The following is an 18,853-nucleotide window of genomic DNA, read 5'->3' as shown; positions in this document are numbered from 1 at the left end:
ATCTTGTATTTTTCAAATGTCGTTTATCTTGGCATCAAATATTGGATATTTGCCTGTTGCTCTAGTTTTCTTCTTGTATATATTCACAGGGTTTGCTTCAGAATGTCCACTTAGTTTTTGAAAATTCTGTGGAAGATGTTCTGAGCAAGAAAGGCTGTCAGCAAGGCCACGGAGGTAGGTGCGCTTTGGACAATGGGTTTTGTGCTTTACTTCCTGTCTTAGGGTTTCTTTTTGGCGTGGGGGGGTGGGGGGGCGGTGTGTGTGTGTGCTAGTGAGGATATAAGTAAAAACATCTGAATAAAGTACCATTATTGTCTAGACATGTCTATCAACCTAGACATGTTGAAATGTGAAAATGATAAATTTCTTGAAGGATTAATTTTGACTACATTTTAATAATCCAAAAAATTTCATTACACAAGCCAAAAATAAATAGCTGGCACTTTAACATGATTTTAAATATGGGCGAGTTTTTCAGTATATTAATTTCAGCATAAGAAAGCATCATAGGTATTTGTCAAACTTGATTTGTAGACGTTTTCTTATACTATTCAGAGTTGTTGATTTCATCATATTATGAAAATCTATACTACTTAAACTATTGATGGATAATGTCACATTGTCTGCTGGTTACATGTGAATTATATTTCCAACCATACTTGGCTAGCATTTAGTTTCCGAAGGCCCTTACAATGCAGTATGTCATTTAATCTTCAGGATAGCTTAGAGATGGGCACTTTTATCTTCATTTTACGAAGACAGAAACTGAGGCCCGAGGAGGGGGTGAGGTGCCCAGTTTGCGCCCTGCGAGCCGTGAGCGGCTCCTCCCCTGAGTCTCCGGTGTCCCACACAGCCCAGCGTGTGTCTCTTTTCATTAAGGCCACTTCATTTCAATTCTAAATTATGACGACGACAAACTTCTTTTATGGGTCAACATGCAGGATGTGCAGGATTTGGTGTCTTTGATGCAGAATTACTATGAGATCCAGCAGGGAGCTTCGGAAGTGTCACTGTGCATGTCCCAGTCACTGTGCACATCCCTCGTCAGTCACAGGGAGCCTCTGGGTCACCGTGCGCACCCGTGAGCTGCGCGAGTTTCTCCCAGTGCCGCCAGGCTCCGCCCGGGCAGGATTCGCCCACTGCGCGGGCGCCTCGCTCTGAGGCTGCTGCCGTCCAGCCTGTCGTCAGTGCAGTGCAGGTGGGGACGGCACCGAGGCCGTGGTTTGGGGAGGGCTGTGGCTCGAGGACAGACACGTCCCATCTCGGATACGCTCAACCCCCAGCCTTCACTGGCCACAGCGGCTGTAGCTCAGGACCAAATCTCATCCCTGTCTTCCAGTTGCTGCTGAAATGCCACCTGACAGTCCCTTAGCATCATGTCCCTGCCTTTTGGGCCACAGTCACTAAAAAAGCAAAGTGTTCTGAAGCTGAAGAGGTGGGATGGCCGTGTGACGTCAGAGGCCAAGCCTGTGGGGACAGCATGGAGAGGAAGGGGTGTGGGGGTGCCCCAGTGCGAGGAGGACCTGGTTTTATTTACATCATGAAGCTGCGCATCAATCCGAGAGTCCGCTCTGCCAGGGCGGCAGTTAAAACCTCGTGACGGAGAAGAGGGAAGGGACACATTTTGTTATCCATGAAAGGGGGACGGAAGTTCAGCTCCAATCCTAATCCCGGCTCCAACCTCAACCCTAACACTGCCTAACGGGCTGAGCTGTCTGAGGGGTGACCGGCCCACAGGGAGGCAGTCTGGCTCAGGAAAGGGCTCGAATTCTGAACAAGGCAGTTCAGCCCCAAGGTTCACGGGGTTCGTGGCGGTGGGACTTCTGGGCACACTTTATTGTTGCAGTAATTTTTAAATTTGCTATATTTTAGATACATATGCATATGTGTGTACTTCCACTAAATATATATAAATATTGCTTTTATAAAGAGAAACTATACTCTTAGCAATGTCCCTAATCACAAATTTGTATTGTCATTAGACTCGGGCCGAGTTACACTAGACCGGGGCGGCCGACGGCCTGTTGGGTGGGCTGTCGTAACTCGTGGTGGGTGCAGCAGCCGGCCGTGGCAGACACGGGCCACAGCTCTGTGAGCAGACCCGTGGTGCGTGTGTGTTTTACCAGCGCCCCGTCCTAGCAAGTTCCACTTCCTCCAACGCTCGCCAGTGATGCCTGCAACTGCTGAGAGCAAATGTTTAAACGTTATAGGAAGCTCCCAGACCTTCTGAAAAAGCAGATTGACACAGAAATCTTAGTGTTCCCTCTGGGTGTGGAGTAAGTAGGATCTGCACATTTATCTCTCCGGGAACATCTCACGGTCGGCCGGGAGTCGGCCCCTCAGAGCACTGGGGTCGCCGGGGCCCATCTGAAGGCGGTTAATTTCCGTTGTGCTCCTGCATTGGCTACGCCAGCCTCAGAGACGGTGGGTCTCACAGGGGCAGCTGGTGCGTGAACTGGCGCTTGGGAATGGCATGACCTTTGTCACTGTTTGTTAAAGACGAGAGCAACCTCGCGGAGGGCCTGGCGTTACCGCTGCACACGGAGAGTGTTGGTGGAAGCCGGGACTTGCAGGATGGGGAAGGCTCCTGTCGGGCCAAACTAGACTCACGGCAGCGGCAGGGAAGTAAACAAATATGTGTACCAGTTTTTGCTTAACTAGTAAAGGAATGAAAAATAAATATCCTGGGTAAGTTAAAGATTCTTTTGGAACAAATGAAAGTAAATACAGCGAGTAAAATCCACTTAGAATCCATTTACGGGAGCCCTCCCCATATACACACACACACATATACGCAGCTGTTAGCATGTTGATATTTACGTGGCTGCACATGGTCAGAGACATAACGGATTTGAGGAAGCTTTTAAGCTTAGTGTGAATTGCAACACGGCTTTTAACCAAGTGACAAAAGCTCAATAAAAGAATGCCTGGAAGAACTGTGAGATTTACAAGTAATAATTCAGCAGCAATGGAATGTCTGAGAAAAAAAATACAGCATTTAAAATATGTGATAGGCCAGGCGCAGTGGCTCACGCCTGTCATCCTAGCTCTCTGGGAGGCCGAGGCAGGAGGATCGTTTGAGCGCAGGAGTTCGAGACCAGCCTGAGCAAGAGCGAGACCCCGTCTCTACTAAAATAGAAAAAATTAGTGGGACATGGTGGCGCATGCCTGTAGTCCCAGCTACTCGGGAGGCTGAGGCAGGAGGATCGCTTGAGCCCAGGAGTTTGAGGTTGCTGTGAGCTAGGCTGATGCCACAGCACTCTAGCCCAGGCAACAGAGCGAGACTCTCTCTCATAATAAAATAAAATAAAATAGAATATGTGATAATCACCTGGAGAGGAAGCCGGACCGTGGATGAAAACAGCTGTGATGAGCCTGCCGGGAGCCCCTGCCCAGCCACGCCGCAGTGGCCCGCGGGGCTGGGGCGGCTCCCGTGTCAGTCCGTGAACTGTAGACCGTCCCCACGTGTCCGTGAACCGTGGACTGTCCCCACGTGTCCGTGACCTGTGGACCGTCCCCACGTGTCCGTGACCTGGGGCGTCAGGCGGCCCGTGGGCTTCTGGCCCACGAAAGGCGGCCTCCCCGCCAGCCCGGGGGTGGCATTGGTGGTGTCTGCCCCGCCGCCGGGAAGGGGCCCGGGCTGGCGGAGCCCCGGGTGGAGGCGGCGGGACGCGGGGTGTCCAGGGCCTGGTCCCCTGGGGCGAGAGGAGACTGGACTGGCTCTGACGGAGAACACGGGGCCGCGGGAAAGGGGAGCAGGAGGAGCTGCAAATGCGGGGCGTGCCCTTGGAGACACAGACTCGGACGCGGCGGCAGGAAGGGCCGGGTTGGACACCAGGGAGCGTCGCCACCCCAGCGCGGGTGAGATGCGTGGTACGTGACCCCGCGTACGCCCTGACGCAGGCACGCGCTCTCGCACGCCGCCGCATTTCCGGTTCCTGAGCCAACCCCCCCGCCCCGCCCCTCTCTGAACGCCTGGGTCTTAGTTGGAAACGGTCGCCTGCAGCTGTCGTGTTGTCCTTGGGTGTCACTTAGCACGAGGCCACCCAGGGGTCGCCGCGGCCGTGCGCCCCCGGGCAGGGGTCGGCGTGGCGGGTCTCTCATGTCTGTGCTGTGCTTGTCCCCAGCGGAGCTCAACGCCATCAGCGAGAACACGGACACGCTGCGCCTGAGCCCCCACGTCGCCACCGAGTTCGCGGGCGCGGGCGCGGGGCAGAGGCCGCCCGTGTGCGAGCGCTCCTGCGAGGAGCTGGGGAACATGGTCAGCGAGCTCTCCGGCCTCCACGTCATCGTCAACCAGCTCCACGAGAACCTGAAGAGAGTGGTGGGTGCCCGAGCGCGCGCCGGCCTCCCGGAGCGGGCCGTGGGGTGACCGGCGGGCGGCGGTCTGGGGACGCGCTGCAGGGGAGGGTTACCTCGGGGTCTGCAGCCACGGGTCGCTGGACAGACGTTAGCAAGTGTTCGAATGCAGACTCGGGCCTCAGATATGCAGCCTTCAAAACGAATTCTTCATTTTGAGAAATTTATTTTCTCAGCCAAAAGGTACATATAGGAGGTGCTTTTATTGAAAGGATTGGTATTGGCGGAGCGGCCTCCGAGGTTTGAGGAGCACGGCCCGTCCTTAGAGACGGGGATGTCACGATGAGGCTGAGTCACGGCCGCTTGCACCTGCACAGCCTGTTGGGGGGCGGGGAAGGTGCCCAAGGTGCCTCGGAAAGGGTGATGTAAAGTAGGAAAATGGACTGAAGGTGTCAGGTTCTCGCGGTCACGGCGTCCTGCAGTGTCGGTGCCCGAGCCCAGGTGCGGTGGTGCTGACTAGCAGACATCTAGTAAATGAAGCCAGGAGAGGGCAGCGTGGGGAGTGGGGGGACAGTGGGGGGCCCAGTTCAGCCTTTTCCTGTCCTGGGGCCGCTGCGGGGGGCGTTTCCCCGCAGAGGGTGCTGAGAAGCCCTGCCGGGACCTCATCCCTCCGCCCTCTGTCCCCAGGTGGAAGGCCCGGGCGTTGTTCTGATCCTGGTGCAGATGTGACAGGACCAGCACAGTCCCCTCTCCTTTGGGGGCAGATGGAGTGGGCCCCCCAGAGGCAGGGCAGAGGCCATGGCGCTGGCTCAGGAGTCAGCCAAGGGACGTGGTGCAGCTTCCAGAGCTGCCCACCAGGGCCTTGGCGCGGGGCCGTTCTGGGAGGCGCAGGTGACAGCGGCTCTCCCCGTCGTCCCCCCCGCCAGACTTCTGTGGAGAGCCCGCCGTTTGCTGGGGGAGGAATTACGGGCACGGGGTCTGTCACTAGAGTGCCCTGCTGTGGGCGGCCCCGGTGGCAGGAGCCCCCCTGCTCTGCGAGTGCCTGCGGTGCTTCCTCGTGGGCCCCGTTAGACACGTCACTGTCATCCCACCGTGCGGCCGGAACGCAGGGCGCTTCCACTTCCGTGGAGCGCGGGTGGCGCAGGCACAGCGCAGCTGACCTGGGAACAGAGCTCGGGGTGGAGCCCTCCCTGAGTTCACCCTCAAACTGGGATGGACTCGCAGGACCAAGTTACTAAACTTGGGTCAGGGGTTAAATTTGTGAACTCCCTAAATTGCACCAAAAGTGAGAATGGGTTTGTCTCTGTGCATTTGTGCAAGAGAAGGTCCCTGTCATTCTGCGGATTCTCAAAGGCTCCAAACCTCCAAGTCAGCAACTGCCACTTGAGGGGGGAAGGTGCACAGGTGATATTGTCCCAAGAGGATTGCTTAGAACGCAGGAGGGAAGATGTATTTAGGGAGATTGGGTGCAGTTTCCATTTATTTGATTTTTCTTAAACTTTGCATGTTCTGGCCCGGTCTGTAACCCTCGAGATGGCCAGAGCCGCACCTGCCGGTGTCCTGGCCGTTGCCTCGGCAGAGCAGCACTTGCCGCGCTTGCTGGACGAAGGCAGGGTGGGTGCATCGGTGAGGCGACACGCGTCCTTAGCGGCGGTGGGCTGGGCCTCCCCCTGCCCCTCAGTCGCAGCCCGGCCAACGCCCAGGGACACCTGAGGCAGTCACGGCAGAGGGCAGGTCTTACACGGGTCTGAATACTGTCTACCTTTGCGAGGCTCTGCTGTCCTCACGCAGGGCTTACTGCACACCTGGTGGTTTCTCTGCTTGACTTTAGCGCTCTTGAACTGAGGAGGAACATCGTGTTTCATCCACAAGCGACGGCTGAGCACGGCCTGCTCTTGTCTGCACTCACATGTCGAACTTGCTCTTCCAGTCGAACGACAACCAGTTTCTCTGGGAGCTCGTCGGAGGCCCTCCTAAGACCAGGAACGTGTCAGCCTGCTGGCAGGATGGCCGCTTCTTTGCGGAAAACGAAACCTGGGTGGTGGACAGCTGCACCACGTGCACCTGCAAGGTGAGAGCCCGGAAAGTCTGTTTTCCCAGGAGCAAGAAAGCGCCGTGCGGTTCCCTAAGGCGCCATTTAACACGTGGCGATGTTCAGTGGCTGCGTGTAAAGCCGTGCCCAGATGGGGAGGAAACCCGCGAGTAAGGCCGGGAAGTGCAGGTAACCGTAAGCGTGACTTGAGTCCACCTCTTTGCACGAAGAGGAACCAGATCCAGAGGGCAGGGACGGGCCAGTGTTGTGTCGCCGGGCGGCTGGGGACAGAGCCAGGATGGAGAGTCAGCCTGGCTCTCGCTGGTCTCTGATTCCCCTGGATCTGACGCAGTGGGGGCTCCGCAGAAACAGCTGGGACGTGCAGGTCACTGTCAGACACGTGACGGATAGACAGCTTAGTGTCTTCTCCTCGTCACACCCTTCCTTCTGTACTGCCACAATATGTGGGTGGCTGCTGCTGTGTCCCCCTGGCTCAGTGGGGAAGAAGGGGGCAAAATGGGTTCAAGAGCCATCTCTGAGCCCCAGTGAGAGGAGGGGATGCCTTTACACCCCCGTCTGACCGCGTCCCGCCTGTGGGACAGGCCAGTCCACGGCAGCCCTTGCCCCAGTGTCTGTTACCTGTGAACAAGTGTTCTCTGAGTGCCTTTCTTTTCTTATAGAAATTTAAAACCATCTGCCACCAAATCTCCTGCCCCCCAGCGACCTGCGCCAACCCCTCCTTCGTGGAGGGCGAATGCTGTCCGTCCTGTTTCCACGGTGAGTACCGCCGGCCGCCGCCGTCTCTGCCTGCTCAGGGCTTTGCTGCCTGTTTGTCTACTTGTTCCCCTGACCAGTGGCCAGAGCAGACTTTGAAAGTCCTGGGAATTCGGGGGCCGGAGCCCCGTCCTGCTGAGTAGCTCTCAGAGAGGAAGCCCAGCGCAGGGACCGGGCCCGTTAGGGAAGAGCCCGACGCTCCTGCCCAGAGGCAGCCCCGGGCGTAAATACCAACCACAACCACGGGTCTGAACACGCTCACGTGTGGCTGTGTCGAGACAGGGTGGTCGCAGTCACACCTCGTGTGAAACGGTGTCAGGAAGTGACTGAGAGCCAAAGGCCACTCCCAAGGGTGCACCCTGAGCAATGGACATTCGTCCCAGGGAGCAGAACCGGGGTTCAGGGAGGAGCCACACGCCAACATCGCCGGAGCTCCCGGCACGTGCGGGGACTCAGTGCACTTTGAAGGACTGAGCTGGCGCAGAAGCCGCTGGGTCTCGTGCTGCCCCCAGGCCTGCGCCCCTCGGCCCCCCAGCTGGCCTGCGGGCCCTGCCTGGTGCTCCTCACTCCGAGCGCCCCCCGGAGCCAAGGCTGCTGGCCAGATGCCGGCCCCAGGTCTCCATGGCACTGACCGTGCGGCCCTCGTCCCCACGTAAGCCGGGCACCATCCCCCAAACTTCCCTGGGCGTCCCCTGGCCCCGGGACCTGGGTGCAGGTGGACAGAGAGTGGTTTGCCGATGAGCCCGGGCAGAGCCACTCTGTGATTTTGAACAAAATGTGATTTTTTCTGAGTTTCTGTTACATTATCTGTAAAATGCAGAAAAATTATCCCCAATCCACAAGGCTAGTGTCGTGATTAAAGTCGTCTGTTCAGTATGTGTGCAAGTCCTGCTGGGTGTTCCCAGGGTGTCTTGCTCACTGCACGACACAAAGACACAGTTCTGAGGACCAGAGGCCCGTGTCAGACCCGAGGAAGGTGTTTAGCGTTACAGGGAGCAAAGCGTGTGGAAAAGGCCTCCTGAGGTCCTTTCTCCTGCTTTCCGGAAGATGTGGTCACGCACATTCACGGGGTGAACCTTTACTGTTTGCTGGGAGAGCTCCACTCTCTCGTTAGGGGCTGCCGTTGTCTGGGAAGTTTCTTCACAGGGATTTGCCTTGCAATCTAACTTGTCTCAATTTAAGTTATTTGGGAAAACATTAAGGGTAATAATTGAAATGTTTCATTATTTTATGTAACTCAGCAAACAGGCTAAAATGGAAATAAAATCTTAACAACTTTAATGAACCTCATGGAGGCGTGATTCGGCGCTCTCTTCTGTGCGCTAATTTTAACAGGCTATGAAATGAGTGCTCTGGACGCACGTGGTTAAACTGTCCTGGCACTCGGACGGCAGACACTGCCGTGGGTTCCGCTCTCCCTGGAGGGCAGCCCCCCCCCCCCCGGGCACCCCCTGGGGTAACAGACTTTTGGTGCCAGACGCTGGGAAGCAGCTGCCCCGAGCCGCGGCCGAGTCCTGACCTTGGCTGCTTTGCCACGTGTCTGCTGTTGGCGGCACGTCCGTGCGGGGGCCTCACGGCGCCGGGTCTGCTTCCTCTGGCCAGCGCTGGACAGCGAGGAGGGCTGGTCTCCGTGGGCAGAGTGGACCGAGTGCTCCGTCACATGCGGCTCCGGGACCCAGCAGAGAGGCCGGTCCTGCGATGTCACCAGCAACACCTGCTTGGGACCCTCCATCCAGACGCGGGCTTGCAGCCTGGGCAAGTGCGACACCCGCAGTGAGTGCCGGGCCCTGGGCCTCCGGGCGGGGGCGGGGGGCGGGGGCGGGGCGGGGCGGGCAGCTCTCGGCCATTTGGGGTGTTCCTGGGGGACACTCGACCTTGTGCCAGGACCCCGCCAGGACAGGGTCCTCTCCAGCTGCGAGGCTCTGCTCCCTGGGAGGGCCCACACCTGGCAGGGCTCGGCCCGAGACACCGACCCTCTGCTTCCCGCTGTCAGTCCGGCAGGACGGCGGCTGGAGCCACTGGTCGCCGTGGTCTTCGTGCTCCGTGACCTGTGGGACCGGCAACATCACGCGCATCCGTCTCTGCAACTCCCCCGTCCCCCAGATGGGGGGCAAGAGCTGCAAAGGGAGCGGCCGGGAGACCAAGGCCTGCCAGGGCGTCCCGTGTCCGAGTAAGTGGGTGGAACGGGACCCGGGCGGGCACACGGGAAGCTCCGCGTGAGCAGCTGCAGCGAGAACGGCCGGGGCGCCAGGCCTGCTCCTGCCCCGCCCGGTGGCACACGGGCTGCCGTCCCCGGGCCTGGCTCTTCCTGGAAGCCCCTTTTGGGGTTAACACCACTCACCTGTGCTCAGCACTGACCTCGTGCCAGCTGTCCCGACTTCATGCGTGTTCAGCACAGACTGCACGCAGGTACTGCGCATCTTCCGTCAGGGGCACCAAGAGCTGCGCAGCCGTCTCGGGAGTGGGGCCAGGAGCTGCTTCCCTGGGTCTGGGCAGGCTGGCGGCAGAGGTGGCCGGGCGCACACGGTGCAAAGCCCAGGGACTTGCCAGGGAGGCCGTCCACGGTGAAGGCGGGGCGATTGCCCTCGCTGCCGAGCTCTCCCCACGATTTGCACAAATCGTTCACGGCACAATCCAGTTTCACGCAACGCTCAGAGCTGGGGCCCTCCCCTCCCTGGCACCTGGGGAGAGGTTCTGGGCTTCCAGGTACACGGGGGGTGTGATCCTCTCCCGGGAGCAAAGCACAGCCTCAGGGACCCCCTGCACCCGGCATGAGGGGCTCGGCGCCGACACGCTCTGGCCACAGTTCAGTCCCGGCAGAAAGGGGCCACATTTTTGCCACGTAGGGAGCAGCACGGCTCTGCCGTCCCCTCTCGAGCCTGTGTGGTCGCGTTTCCGCCTGCTCGACCCTCCCCTGAGCCCCGCCTGGCTCTCCCCGCAGTCGACGGCCGCTGGAGCCCCTGGTCCCCGTGGTCGGCCTGCACCGTCACCTGCGCCGGAGGCATCCGGGAGCGCGCGCGGGTCTGCAACAGCCCCGAGCCGCGGCACGGCGGCAAGGCCTGCGTGGGCGGCGTGACCGAGCGCCAGATGTGCAGCAAGCGGAGCTGCCCCGTAGGTGGGTGCGCGGCCCGCGCCGCCAGGGCGGCGTCGGGAGACCCCGGGCTTTGCTCTGGGGAAAAGTGCCGACGTCTTCGGGGAATACGCAGAAAACACAGACGAGAGAAATCGGTCATACCTGCACCGCGTACAGGCAGTGCCTTAGCAACCGTGTTCTGTGTCCGCGTGTTTCCACGTGAGGCCGGGACAGGCAGGGCGGTGAGGGTGCCCAGTATTGCAGGAGTCACGGCTCGTGCCGTCGTGACCCCACACGCCCTCGGGGACGGTGTCGCGATGACCGTCCCCCATCACCCGCGTGACATCACAAGGATGCTCCGAGCTGCACAGCTTAGGACAGCCAGGGGGGCATGGGGGCCGCGTGTGTCTCGCTGGGTGGGTGGTGTCTGGACCGTGGGGCTGACGCTGCCTCCCCCGGCCCAGACGGGTGTCTGTCCAACCCCTGCTTCCCGGGCGCCGAGTGCAGCAGCTTCCCCGACGGGTCCTGGTCCTGCGGCTCCTGCCCGCTGGGCTTCCTGGGCAACGGCACCCACTGCGAGGACCTGGACGAGGTGGGTGTCCCCTGCCCCGGGCGGCGGGGCCACATGGAGACCGGGAGTGGCGGCTCATATGTGCGTGTCCCTGCAGTGCGCCCTGGTCCCCGACGTCTGCTTCTCCACCGGTAAGGCGCCCCGCTGCGTCAACTCCCAGCCCGGCTTCCACTGCCTGCCCTGCCCCCCGCGCTACCGCGGCAGCCAGCCCGCCGGGGTCGGCCTGGACGCGGCCCAGACGGAGAAGCAGGTGCGTGAGCCGACCTTCCTGGGGGTCGTCAGAGGCTTTGAGAAGGTCAGGCGAGTGCAGGAAAGGGGAAAAGGTCAGAGGAAGGAAGGGGCCTCGCCGCGGGGAAGCTGGGGGCCCCACGCCCAGCCTCGCGCTGGCCCTCTGGGTGGGGAGCTTGATCCATGAGTGTCACGGCCAGCGGCTTTATGATGTGTCCGTGTCCTCACCCTGTGAGCCGCGGGGGCTCAAAGAGGATGCTTGCGTTGCTCATGGAACAGGCCTCGGAATGTCGTCCAGAAAGAGCAGAATTCCCAGTTCCTGGACTCTCGGTCAGGCCACCCTCCCATGTCCCCAGACGCTCGGCTACCCGCTGTGGGTGCCTGACGCCTGTCGTCATCGTCTGTCCCCAGGTGTGTGAGCCCGAGAACCCGTGCAAGGACCGGACGCACAGCTGCCACAGGCACGCCGAGTGCATCTACCTGGGCCACTTCAGCGACCCCATGTACAAGTGCGAGTGTCAGACGGGCTACGCGGGCGACGGGCTCATCTGCGGGGAGGACTCGGACCTGGACGGCTGGCCCAACCTCAACCTGGGCTGCGCCACCAACGCCACCTACCACTGCGTCAAGGTGCGGGCGCCGCGGTCAGGAAACAGGGCTGCGGGTGTCACTGTGCCACGTTCGTGGGGTGAGCGGTGCCTGGGAGCTGAGACCTCCCCCGGCTGGGTGTCCCCTGGCTTCCCGTGTCCCGTAGTCACTGCCGCAACCGGCCTCCCGGGGACAGGCCCACGTGCAGGCTCTGATGGGACGCGTGGCCCGCGTGGAGCTGCTGTGTGTGTGTGACCGTGGCCCCGTCCTGCGGTCCCCACTGTCGTCAGTGCACAGCGCAGCCTGAGTCACGGCGCAGCTGGGTGGAAACAAAGTAGCTCCTGTTGCGGCTTCCCGTGGAGCCCAGGGTTAGCAGATGATGTGCAGCTCAGCCCTGGTGTCTGAACAGATCACCGATGCCCTCAGAGGACGCCTCTCTGGGAGCATTTTGGCCAGTGAGGGTCAGAAGTCCACGGGCTTTGGCCATGTGGTTTAGGAGTCGGTGTCCATGGGAGGAAGGGACCTTGCACGGAGCCGGGGTCCACGCAGTGGTTTGCAGCCTCCCCGGGCTCTGGGCTGGAACACAAGTTTCTGTGTCTCGCCCACCAGACGTGGTGACGTCACTTCCAGGGTGGGACGTGAGCCTCTGGCCGCCTGGCCGGCCCTGTGACGTCCCCGACCAGGGCAGAGGTCGGCGCCCGCGACCTCACGCTGCGCTCGCCGCTGTGCTGCTCCGACGTTTCTGAAAGAAGAGGCCTTTTCAGAATGATGTAATTATCATGCTCTCTGATCTCAGGACAACTGCCCCCACCTGCCAAATTCTGGGCAGGAAGATTTCGACAAGGACGGAATTGGGGACGCTTGTGACGACGACGATGACAATGATGGCGTGACTGACGAGAAGGTAGGACGGGCTAGCGCGCCGGCGCCTGCCCCGGGTTCCAGGACAGGAGAGGCTGGGAGGGGAACACGGCGCCGTCCCCCGCGGTCGGCAGATGTGCGGCCGCGGCCTGGCGGGTTCCCGTGTGCAGGGTCGGCCGTCGGCACAGGCAGGGGGACCAGGCGCACCGCCTGCTCCGGGGACAAACTTTCCGTAGTTTCATTTGCTCCTTCCCCGCAGAAAGGGGCTTATCCACCCCCTCACCCGGGGGGAGCAGTGACCAGACCAGGTGAAGCTCACTCCACAGTGAGCCACGTTCCTGCCTTTGTCGCGATACTGGAAACATACGCTTTCCTGAGACAGTTGCTCACACACAGATGGTTCAACGTGGTGGTGGAGAGAACACCGCTGTGACAATAGGTCACCCAGTTCCGTTCACTCCTTACCCCGACCTCACCCTTCGCCGACCCCCTCGCTGATCCCCGCGCTTGTCTGACAGTCACACGTCTGCGGGCCGGGGCGTGTGGGACGCACCTCTGCCATGGGCAGTGCAGACTACAGGGCACAAACGTTTGAGGCTGAGACGGTGCTCGGCTAGGGCGACGTGGAAAAAGCTTGGGCTGCTTCCAAATCTCTGCCTTGTTCCGGTCTGGTTTGGGGGCGGCTGTCGGCGCTGCCACCCTGCGTCCCTCTGAACCTCCCCCCTTTGTCCCAGGACAACTGCCAGCTGCTCTTCAACCCCCGCCAGTCCGACTACGACAAGGACGAGGTCGGGGACCGCTGCGACAACTGCCCCTACGTGCACAACCCCGCCCAGATCGACACCGACAGCAACGGCGAGGGCGACGCCTGCTCCGTGGACATCGACGGCGACGGTCAGTCCCGCCGGGGCCCGCGGACGCCGTGTTCTGTCCGGATTTCTTTGCTGAGCTCAGTTTCATCTCATGCCCACGCGAGAGGAAGCGATTCGTTGAGCTGCTCCCCTGGGAGTCCTTCGTCCTCGGCCCCTGTGGTTCCCCTGTCGGGTCACCGGCCTCGGGACCGCCCCGTGGGACACTGTGCGCTTGGCACAGCCGTCTCTGCCCCAGCCTGGGAGTCCCGCGCCTTCCGGTGCTTCTCCTGGCACTTTCTCCAATGCGCACCCTTCACCCGACTCTGAGAAGCCAGGCCTCCGTCACGCTGCCTCTCAGAGCCAGAGGTCTGTCCCTGAGCCTCTGCGGGCACATCACTCTGCGCTCTAGTCAGTCCGCGAGGCACCCTCACAGGGGCCGTGTCCCGTCAGCCAGGACACTGCAGTCCCACTGTGGGGACCGCAGACACTGCTCCGGGCTGGCCCCGTACCTGGAGATGCTGGTGGCCTCAGCGAACGAGCTCTGCCACCCACAGTGTCACCATCACTGCTGGGTCCTTCCTTCCGTCGGGGTGTCTGGGGACCAGGGAGCATTTCTGTAGGTCTGGGCTCCGGCTCCCTCTGGCAGGCCCCGTCCCCAGCCCTGGCTCAGTGTCCCTCCCGCCTCCCGCTGACCTGGGTTCTGCCCCGTGGCCTGTTTCTCGGTGCGGCTGTTTCAGTCCATGCTGCTCCAGGGCGCGTCTGGACGGGGCTGCGGCTCAGGGCAGCCAGGAGGCTCCTCCTTGCGGCTGACGTGGGCGGCGGCGCCGAGACGCAGACGCCGGTCTCCAGCCCCAACACCGTGTGTTTTTAGGGCCTTCCTCTCACCTAGAACCCGTGTGTGACCCCCCTCCCAGCCTCCACTGGCCAAGGCAAGGCCGTGTCCTGACGGGTGACGCTCTGCTCTGTCACCAGGGCCTGTCACCAATGGCATTATTTAGGCCACCGCTAATGCGAGTTTCCTTATAACTCCAATATCAAAGGAATTCATGTTTTGTTTTCAGATTTCTTGAAATAAGATACTGCACTTAAAACCCCATCAGTCTCAGCCACTGCTGTTTTCCTGCTAATGCGCGTAGGTGACGCGCCCGTAACTGAAGCCAGTGAGCTCCCGGCGCTCAGCGCCTGTTTTCTGGCTGGACCCGGGGGCGCAGCTGGTCTGGCAGCTCTGGGCGGGCGCGTGTGAGGGCCACGCACTGCGCGGCACTGCCGGAAATCTCCAAGGGCCGGTTCTATTTTAATCTAAGGGAACCTGAATTTTGATGGGAAATATGTCATTTATTCTTCCATGAATCCAGTCATCTTTACATCTTACCATATTCTTGGGTTTTTAAGATTATTTTTGTGTGCGAGTTTGGCCGTAGGCTGTGGATGTGTAGGGAGGGTGACGCTTCCCTGAAACTCAACGCGACCCTGGTCTTTCCCCTGGATACCGGCAGACGTCTTCAACGAGCGGGACAACTGCCCCTACGTCTACAACACGGACCAGAGGGACACGGATGGTGACGGTGTGGGGGACCATTGCGACAACTGCCCCCTGGTGCACAACCCCGACCAGGTGAGCAGTGCCGCTGCTGTCCTGAGCGGCTACGCGCCCGCGGGGCCCTGCGAGCTCTGCCCGCACGGCAGCCGGGGCTTCCGGATGGTTCAGCTGCAAACAGTCACTGAGCTCAGGGCCCGGCACAGTCCTGTGTCTCGGTGGAGACAGGCCGAACGGGCAGGTGCTGACAAAGGTCTGTGTCGCGGACTCTCTCCACGTCTCCCCGAGGGGGACAGGGACCGCCTCCCCTGCCAGGCTGCCTTTGGGGGAGACGAGAGCGGGACACGGGTGATGTGGTCCGTGAAGCATGTTGTAGCAAATGGCGTAGAAAGGGACTTAACGATGAGGTCGTTGACTCTTCCCAGTGAAGTGAACCCTGCGGAGAGGTGGCGCCACCAGGAGAGGTCCCCATCCCAGTCCGGGCCCTGGGGGGACCACGGTCCCCTCCCACCCGTCCCTCCCTTTCCCCCCTCCCCCCGCAGCAGCCTGGCCGTGCGCGGGGCCGTTGGCTCCAGCCCCGCGTCCCAGGGTCCTCGCCACCCGGTCAAACCCGCGTCCTAAGCTGTCTGCCTCATGCCTGACCCCAGACCGACGTGGACAACGACCTCGTGGGAGACCAGTGTGACAACAACGAAGACATCGACGACGATGGCCACCAGAACAACCAGGACAACTGTCCCTACATCTCCAACGCCAACCAGGCCGACCACGATGGGGACGGCAAGGGCGACGCCTGTGACCCGGACGACGACAACGACGGCGTCCCCGACGACAGGGACAACTGCCGGCTCGTCTTCAACCCGGACCAGGAGGACTCGGACGGTAGGTCCCCGTCTGGCCGTGCGAGGACGTCACCTCATCCTCCCGGTGGGACCCGGCCCTGGCGCTGGGTCTCGCGGGGTCGGGTCCCGGGGAGGAAGTTTCTTCCCGGCTGCTCAGGATACCTTCGACTGCGCATGCGCTTCTGTGCGTGGGGGGGGGGGGGAGGAGGGGTGGAGAGCCCTCGGCGCCCGCGCATGCGCATCTGTGCGTGGGAGGGGGGTGGGGAGCCCTTGGCGCCCGACTTTCCGTGATCCGGGCAGAAACGGCCGTTACACACGTGGTGAACGGGGACGCGGCGGGTGACGCCAGGGAGGGGATGGGCATCGCCCGCTGGGAGCTGATGTGCGGGGGAAGGGTTGCTCTGCCAGCGGCTGCGGCGTCAGCGTCCGCAGCAGCGCGGTCCGGAGGGGCGACCGCCAGCACGCAGCGTCACTCTCCGCGTGACGCTGGGGTGCGCGGCGGCGCGTGCGGAGGGGACCGCGGGCGCCCTGGGGAGACGTCCCGAGCGCGCGGAGATGAGGAGTCGTGCGGGCGGGAAGTCGCCCTGGGTCCGAAGCGCGGCACGGAGGGTCTCGCAGAAAACAGGGAGCTTTACCGGGACACGAGGACGGGGGGTGGGCTCGCTGGGCCCAGGCAGGGCGGGGGTGGGGGAGGCGCCGACCTGCAGGAGGTATTCTGGCAATTTCCAAAGGCCCTGGCGCTGCCCAGGTGCCTGCCGCGGGGGGGGGGGGGGGGGGGGGGGGCTGCAGAAGAGGACTGAGAACCGGTTGAAGAGCGATGGGATGTTCAGCAGAACTGCTGCCTTTTCTCCTAAGACGCGAGGCCACAGAATAGGCTAGTTTGGCAAACTGTCGTCCGCCTGTGAGTGTCAGCACCCGCCGGGCAGCGGCACCCGCGAGGGCCACAGTGCGTCCCCCGACCGGCCGGCCGTGGCCCCCTCTCCCCACGCCCCTGCCTCGACCTCCCCAAGAAACCCCTGGGCAGCCCCCGAACGATGGGGCCCACGTGTCCCCGCGAAAAGCCACTCGGGCGTCAGAGTTGTGCTGAAGTGCGGGAGGACCGTGGCAGCCGACGTGCCCAGAGCTGCCGGAGGGAAGCCAGAGGAGCAGCCTGACCTTGCCGACAGGCGCTCGGAGTCCTCCGTTTGGCAGCAGAACGCCGCGGGGTGGCGGGGCGGGTCCGCGGGAAGTTGCGGGTCTGGCCTTGGCTGCAGCGTTTCTCCTGGGGAGGTCGAAGGTCGCGGTCGGCGCTTTCCAGCTCCGCGTTTCAGGGACCCGAGCGTCCTCCGCATCCGTCTACACAGCACTTCGTCTTCGGGGTTTCAGGGACCTGTGTGTTCACTTTTCTCAAACACAGAAAAGCAAGTGGCAAACCGCCGTGTTTGCTTTCTTGTTTAGATGTCTGTTCTTTGTAAACAGGGGACGGGAGGGGCGATATTTGCAAAGACGACTTTGACAATGACAACGTCCCGGACATCGACGACGTGTGCCCTGAGAACAGCGCCATCAGTGAGACGGACTTCAGAAACTTCCAGATGGTTCCCCTGGACCCCAAGGGGACCACCCAGATCGATCCTAACTGGGTCATTCGTCACCAAGGCAAGGAGCTGGTTCAGACGGCCAACTCGGACCCCGGCATCGCTGTAGGTGAGCATCTGCGACACCACGGCGCTGCTCGGTGGGGGTGGGAGGCCCGCGGAGGACACAGGCTGCTCTGGGAAGTCAGGTGGTGGGTGGCGGGGTGTGGTGTGACCTTTCTGGCAGCCCCATCCTATCACCCGTGCGAAACTGTCTAGCTCATCTCGACAGGTGCACCGTGGGGAGCACGAGTCTGTCTCTCCTAAGTCTGAACTTTCAGTCAATAATTTTATTTCATGGAATTGTTCTGTAAAATGTCACATCATGCAGTGAAAACTTGGTCGTAACTCTAAGCTGGCTCTAAACAATCCCTCAAATTTCACTGCTCTCCGGGAAAGGCCGGGGCTGGGTGCAGGGGGAGAGCCCGCCAGCCCTCACACCTGCTGTCGGGGGAGCAGCCAGCTGGGACCCCCAAAGGGTGTTCCTGACGCAGAGCTGTGACTCTGCACCCAGGCTTCGATGAATTTGGGTCTGTGGACTTCAGCGGCACCTTCTACGTCAACACGGACCGGGACGACGACTACGCGGGCTTCGTCTTCGGCTACCAGTCCAGCAGCCGCTTCTACGTGGTAATGTGGAAACAGGTCACGCAGACCTACTGGGAGGACCAGCCCACGCGGGCGTACGGCTACTCCGGCGTGTCCCTCAAGGTGGTGAACTCCACCACGGGGACCGGCGAGCACCTGAGGAACGCGCTGTGGCACACGGGCAACACGGAGGGGCAGGTGAGGGCGCTGTGTTCTCAGACACGCTCTGCGCTTACCGGGTGTTTCAGGGCTCAGGCCCGGCCTGCTCCAGAGACCCCCTGCTCTCGTGTCGTAGTTTTAACTCAAGTCACAGTCACCTTAATATACTTGCCATGAGTGTCTACTTTATTACAGATGCCCTGCCTGGCACTTTCACACACACAGTTGTTAATCCTCTTGCAAATTTAAAGTATTTCCACCCCTTCCGGAGACAGGGAGTTCCGAGTGTCAGGAGGTTGAGTGTTTTACTCAAGGTGCTGTGTCCAGGAAGCAGAAGTCCCAGGAGTGCATCTGGGGGTCTCGGGGGGACTGCGGGGCCCTGTGACCACACTGCTCCTCACGTGGGTTCTGGTCCACGCCAGAGGTTTCCACTGCACGTGCGTCAGAGCGAAATGCGGCAGCAGGAGCCTATGGAGGATTCGCAAAGTCGTGTTTGTTTGCCTCCTGGTGCTGTGAACGGCGGTGAGGGCTCAGGTGCCAGCTGTACTCAAGGCCGGTGTGTTTCCCCAGGTGCGGACCTTGTGGCACGACCCCAAGAACATTGGCTGGAAGGACTACACCGCCTACAGGTGGCACCTGACCCACAGGCCCAAGACGGGCTACATCAGGTGAGGTCGCCCACGCCAGCCGCGGCTCTGCCTCCTGACTGCCACGGTGGCGAGTTTGAGCACTGACGGGCAAAGAGCCCCAGTGAATTCTGATGTCTGTGTTTTCCTCTGGGTCCTCCAGCTTTAAATACCTTCTGTTTTCCATCCTACATCTCTACTGTATATT

The 18,853-nt window shown here is 61.0% G+C and overlaps 1 protein-coding gene across 2 annotated transcripts in view; it reads left to right on the top strand.

Annotated features, from left to right (window-relative positions):
* Window positions 1-18,853, top strand: part of THBS2 (thrombospondin 2) — a 30,190-nt gene that overhangs the window by 6,458 nt on the left and 4,879 nt on the right. For both annotated transcript variants that reach the window (XM_069487886.1, XM_069487885.1), the window contains exons 4-20: window positions 90-174; window positions 4,128-4,324; window positions 6,230-6,370; window positions 7,012-7,108; window positions 8,708-8,878; window positions 9,099-9,275; window positions 10,047-10,220; window positions 10,643-10,770; window positions 10,847-10,999; window positions 11,389-11,607; window positions 12,362-12,469; window positions 13,161-13,320; window positions 14,774-14,892; window positions 15,462-15,696; window positions 17,115-17,342; window positions 17,787-18,058; window positions 18,590-18,687. In XM_069487886.1, the coding sequence (XP_069343987.1) occupies window positions 90-174; window positions 4,128-4,324; window positions 6,230-6,370; window positions 7,012-7,108; window positions 8,708-8,878; window positions 9,099-9,275; window positions 10,047-10,220; window positions 10,643-10,770; window positions 10,847-10,999; window positions 11,389-11,607; window positions 12,362-12,469; window positions 13,161-13,320; window positions 14,774-14,892; window positions 15,462-15,696; window positions 17,115-17,342; window positions 17,787-18,058; window positions 18,590-18,687 (2,762 nt within the window). The remainder of the gene's footprint in view (window positions 1-89; window positions 175-4,127; window positions 4,325-6,229; window positions 6,371-7,011; window positions 7,109-8,707; window positions 8,879-9,098; window positions 9,276-10,046; window positions 10,221-10,642; window positions 10,771-10,846; window positions 11,000-11,388; window positions 11,608-12,361; window positions 12,470-13,160; window positions 13,321-14,773; window positions 14,893-15,461; window positions 15,697-17,114; window positions 17,343-17,786; window positions 18,059-18,589; window positions 18,688-18,853) is intronic.

Source organism: Eulemur rufifrons, chromosome 15, assembly GCF_041146395.1.
Source record: "Eulemur rufifrons isolate Redbay chromosome 15, OSU_ERuf_1, whole genome shotgun sequence".
Taxonomy (NCBI): domain Eukaryota; kingdom Metazoa; phylum Chordata; class Mammalia; order Primates; family Lemuridae; genus Eulemur; species Eulemur rufifrons.
Note: the sequence above shows the minus strand (reverse complement) of the source record. Positions and strands in the feature narration are given on the sequence as shown.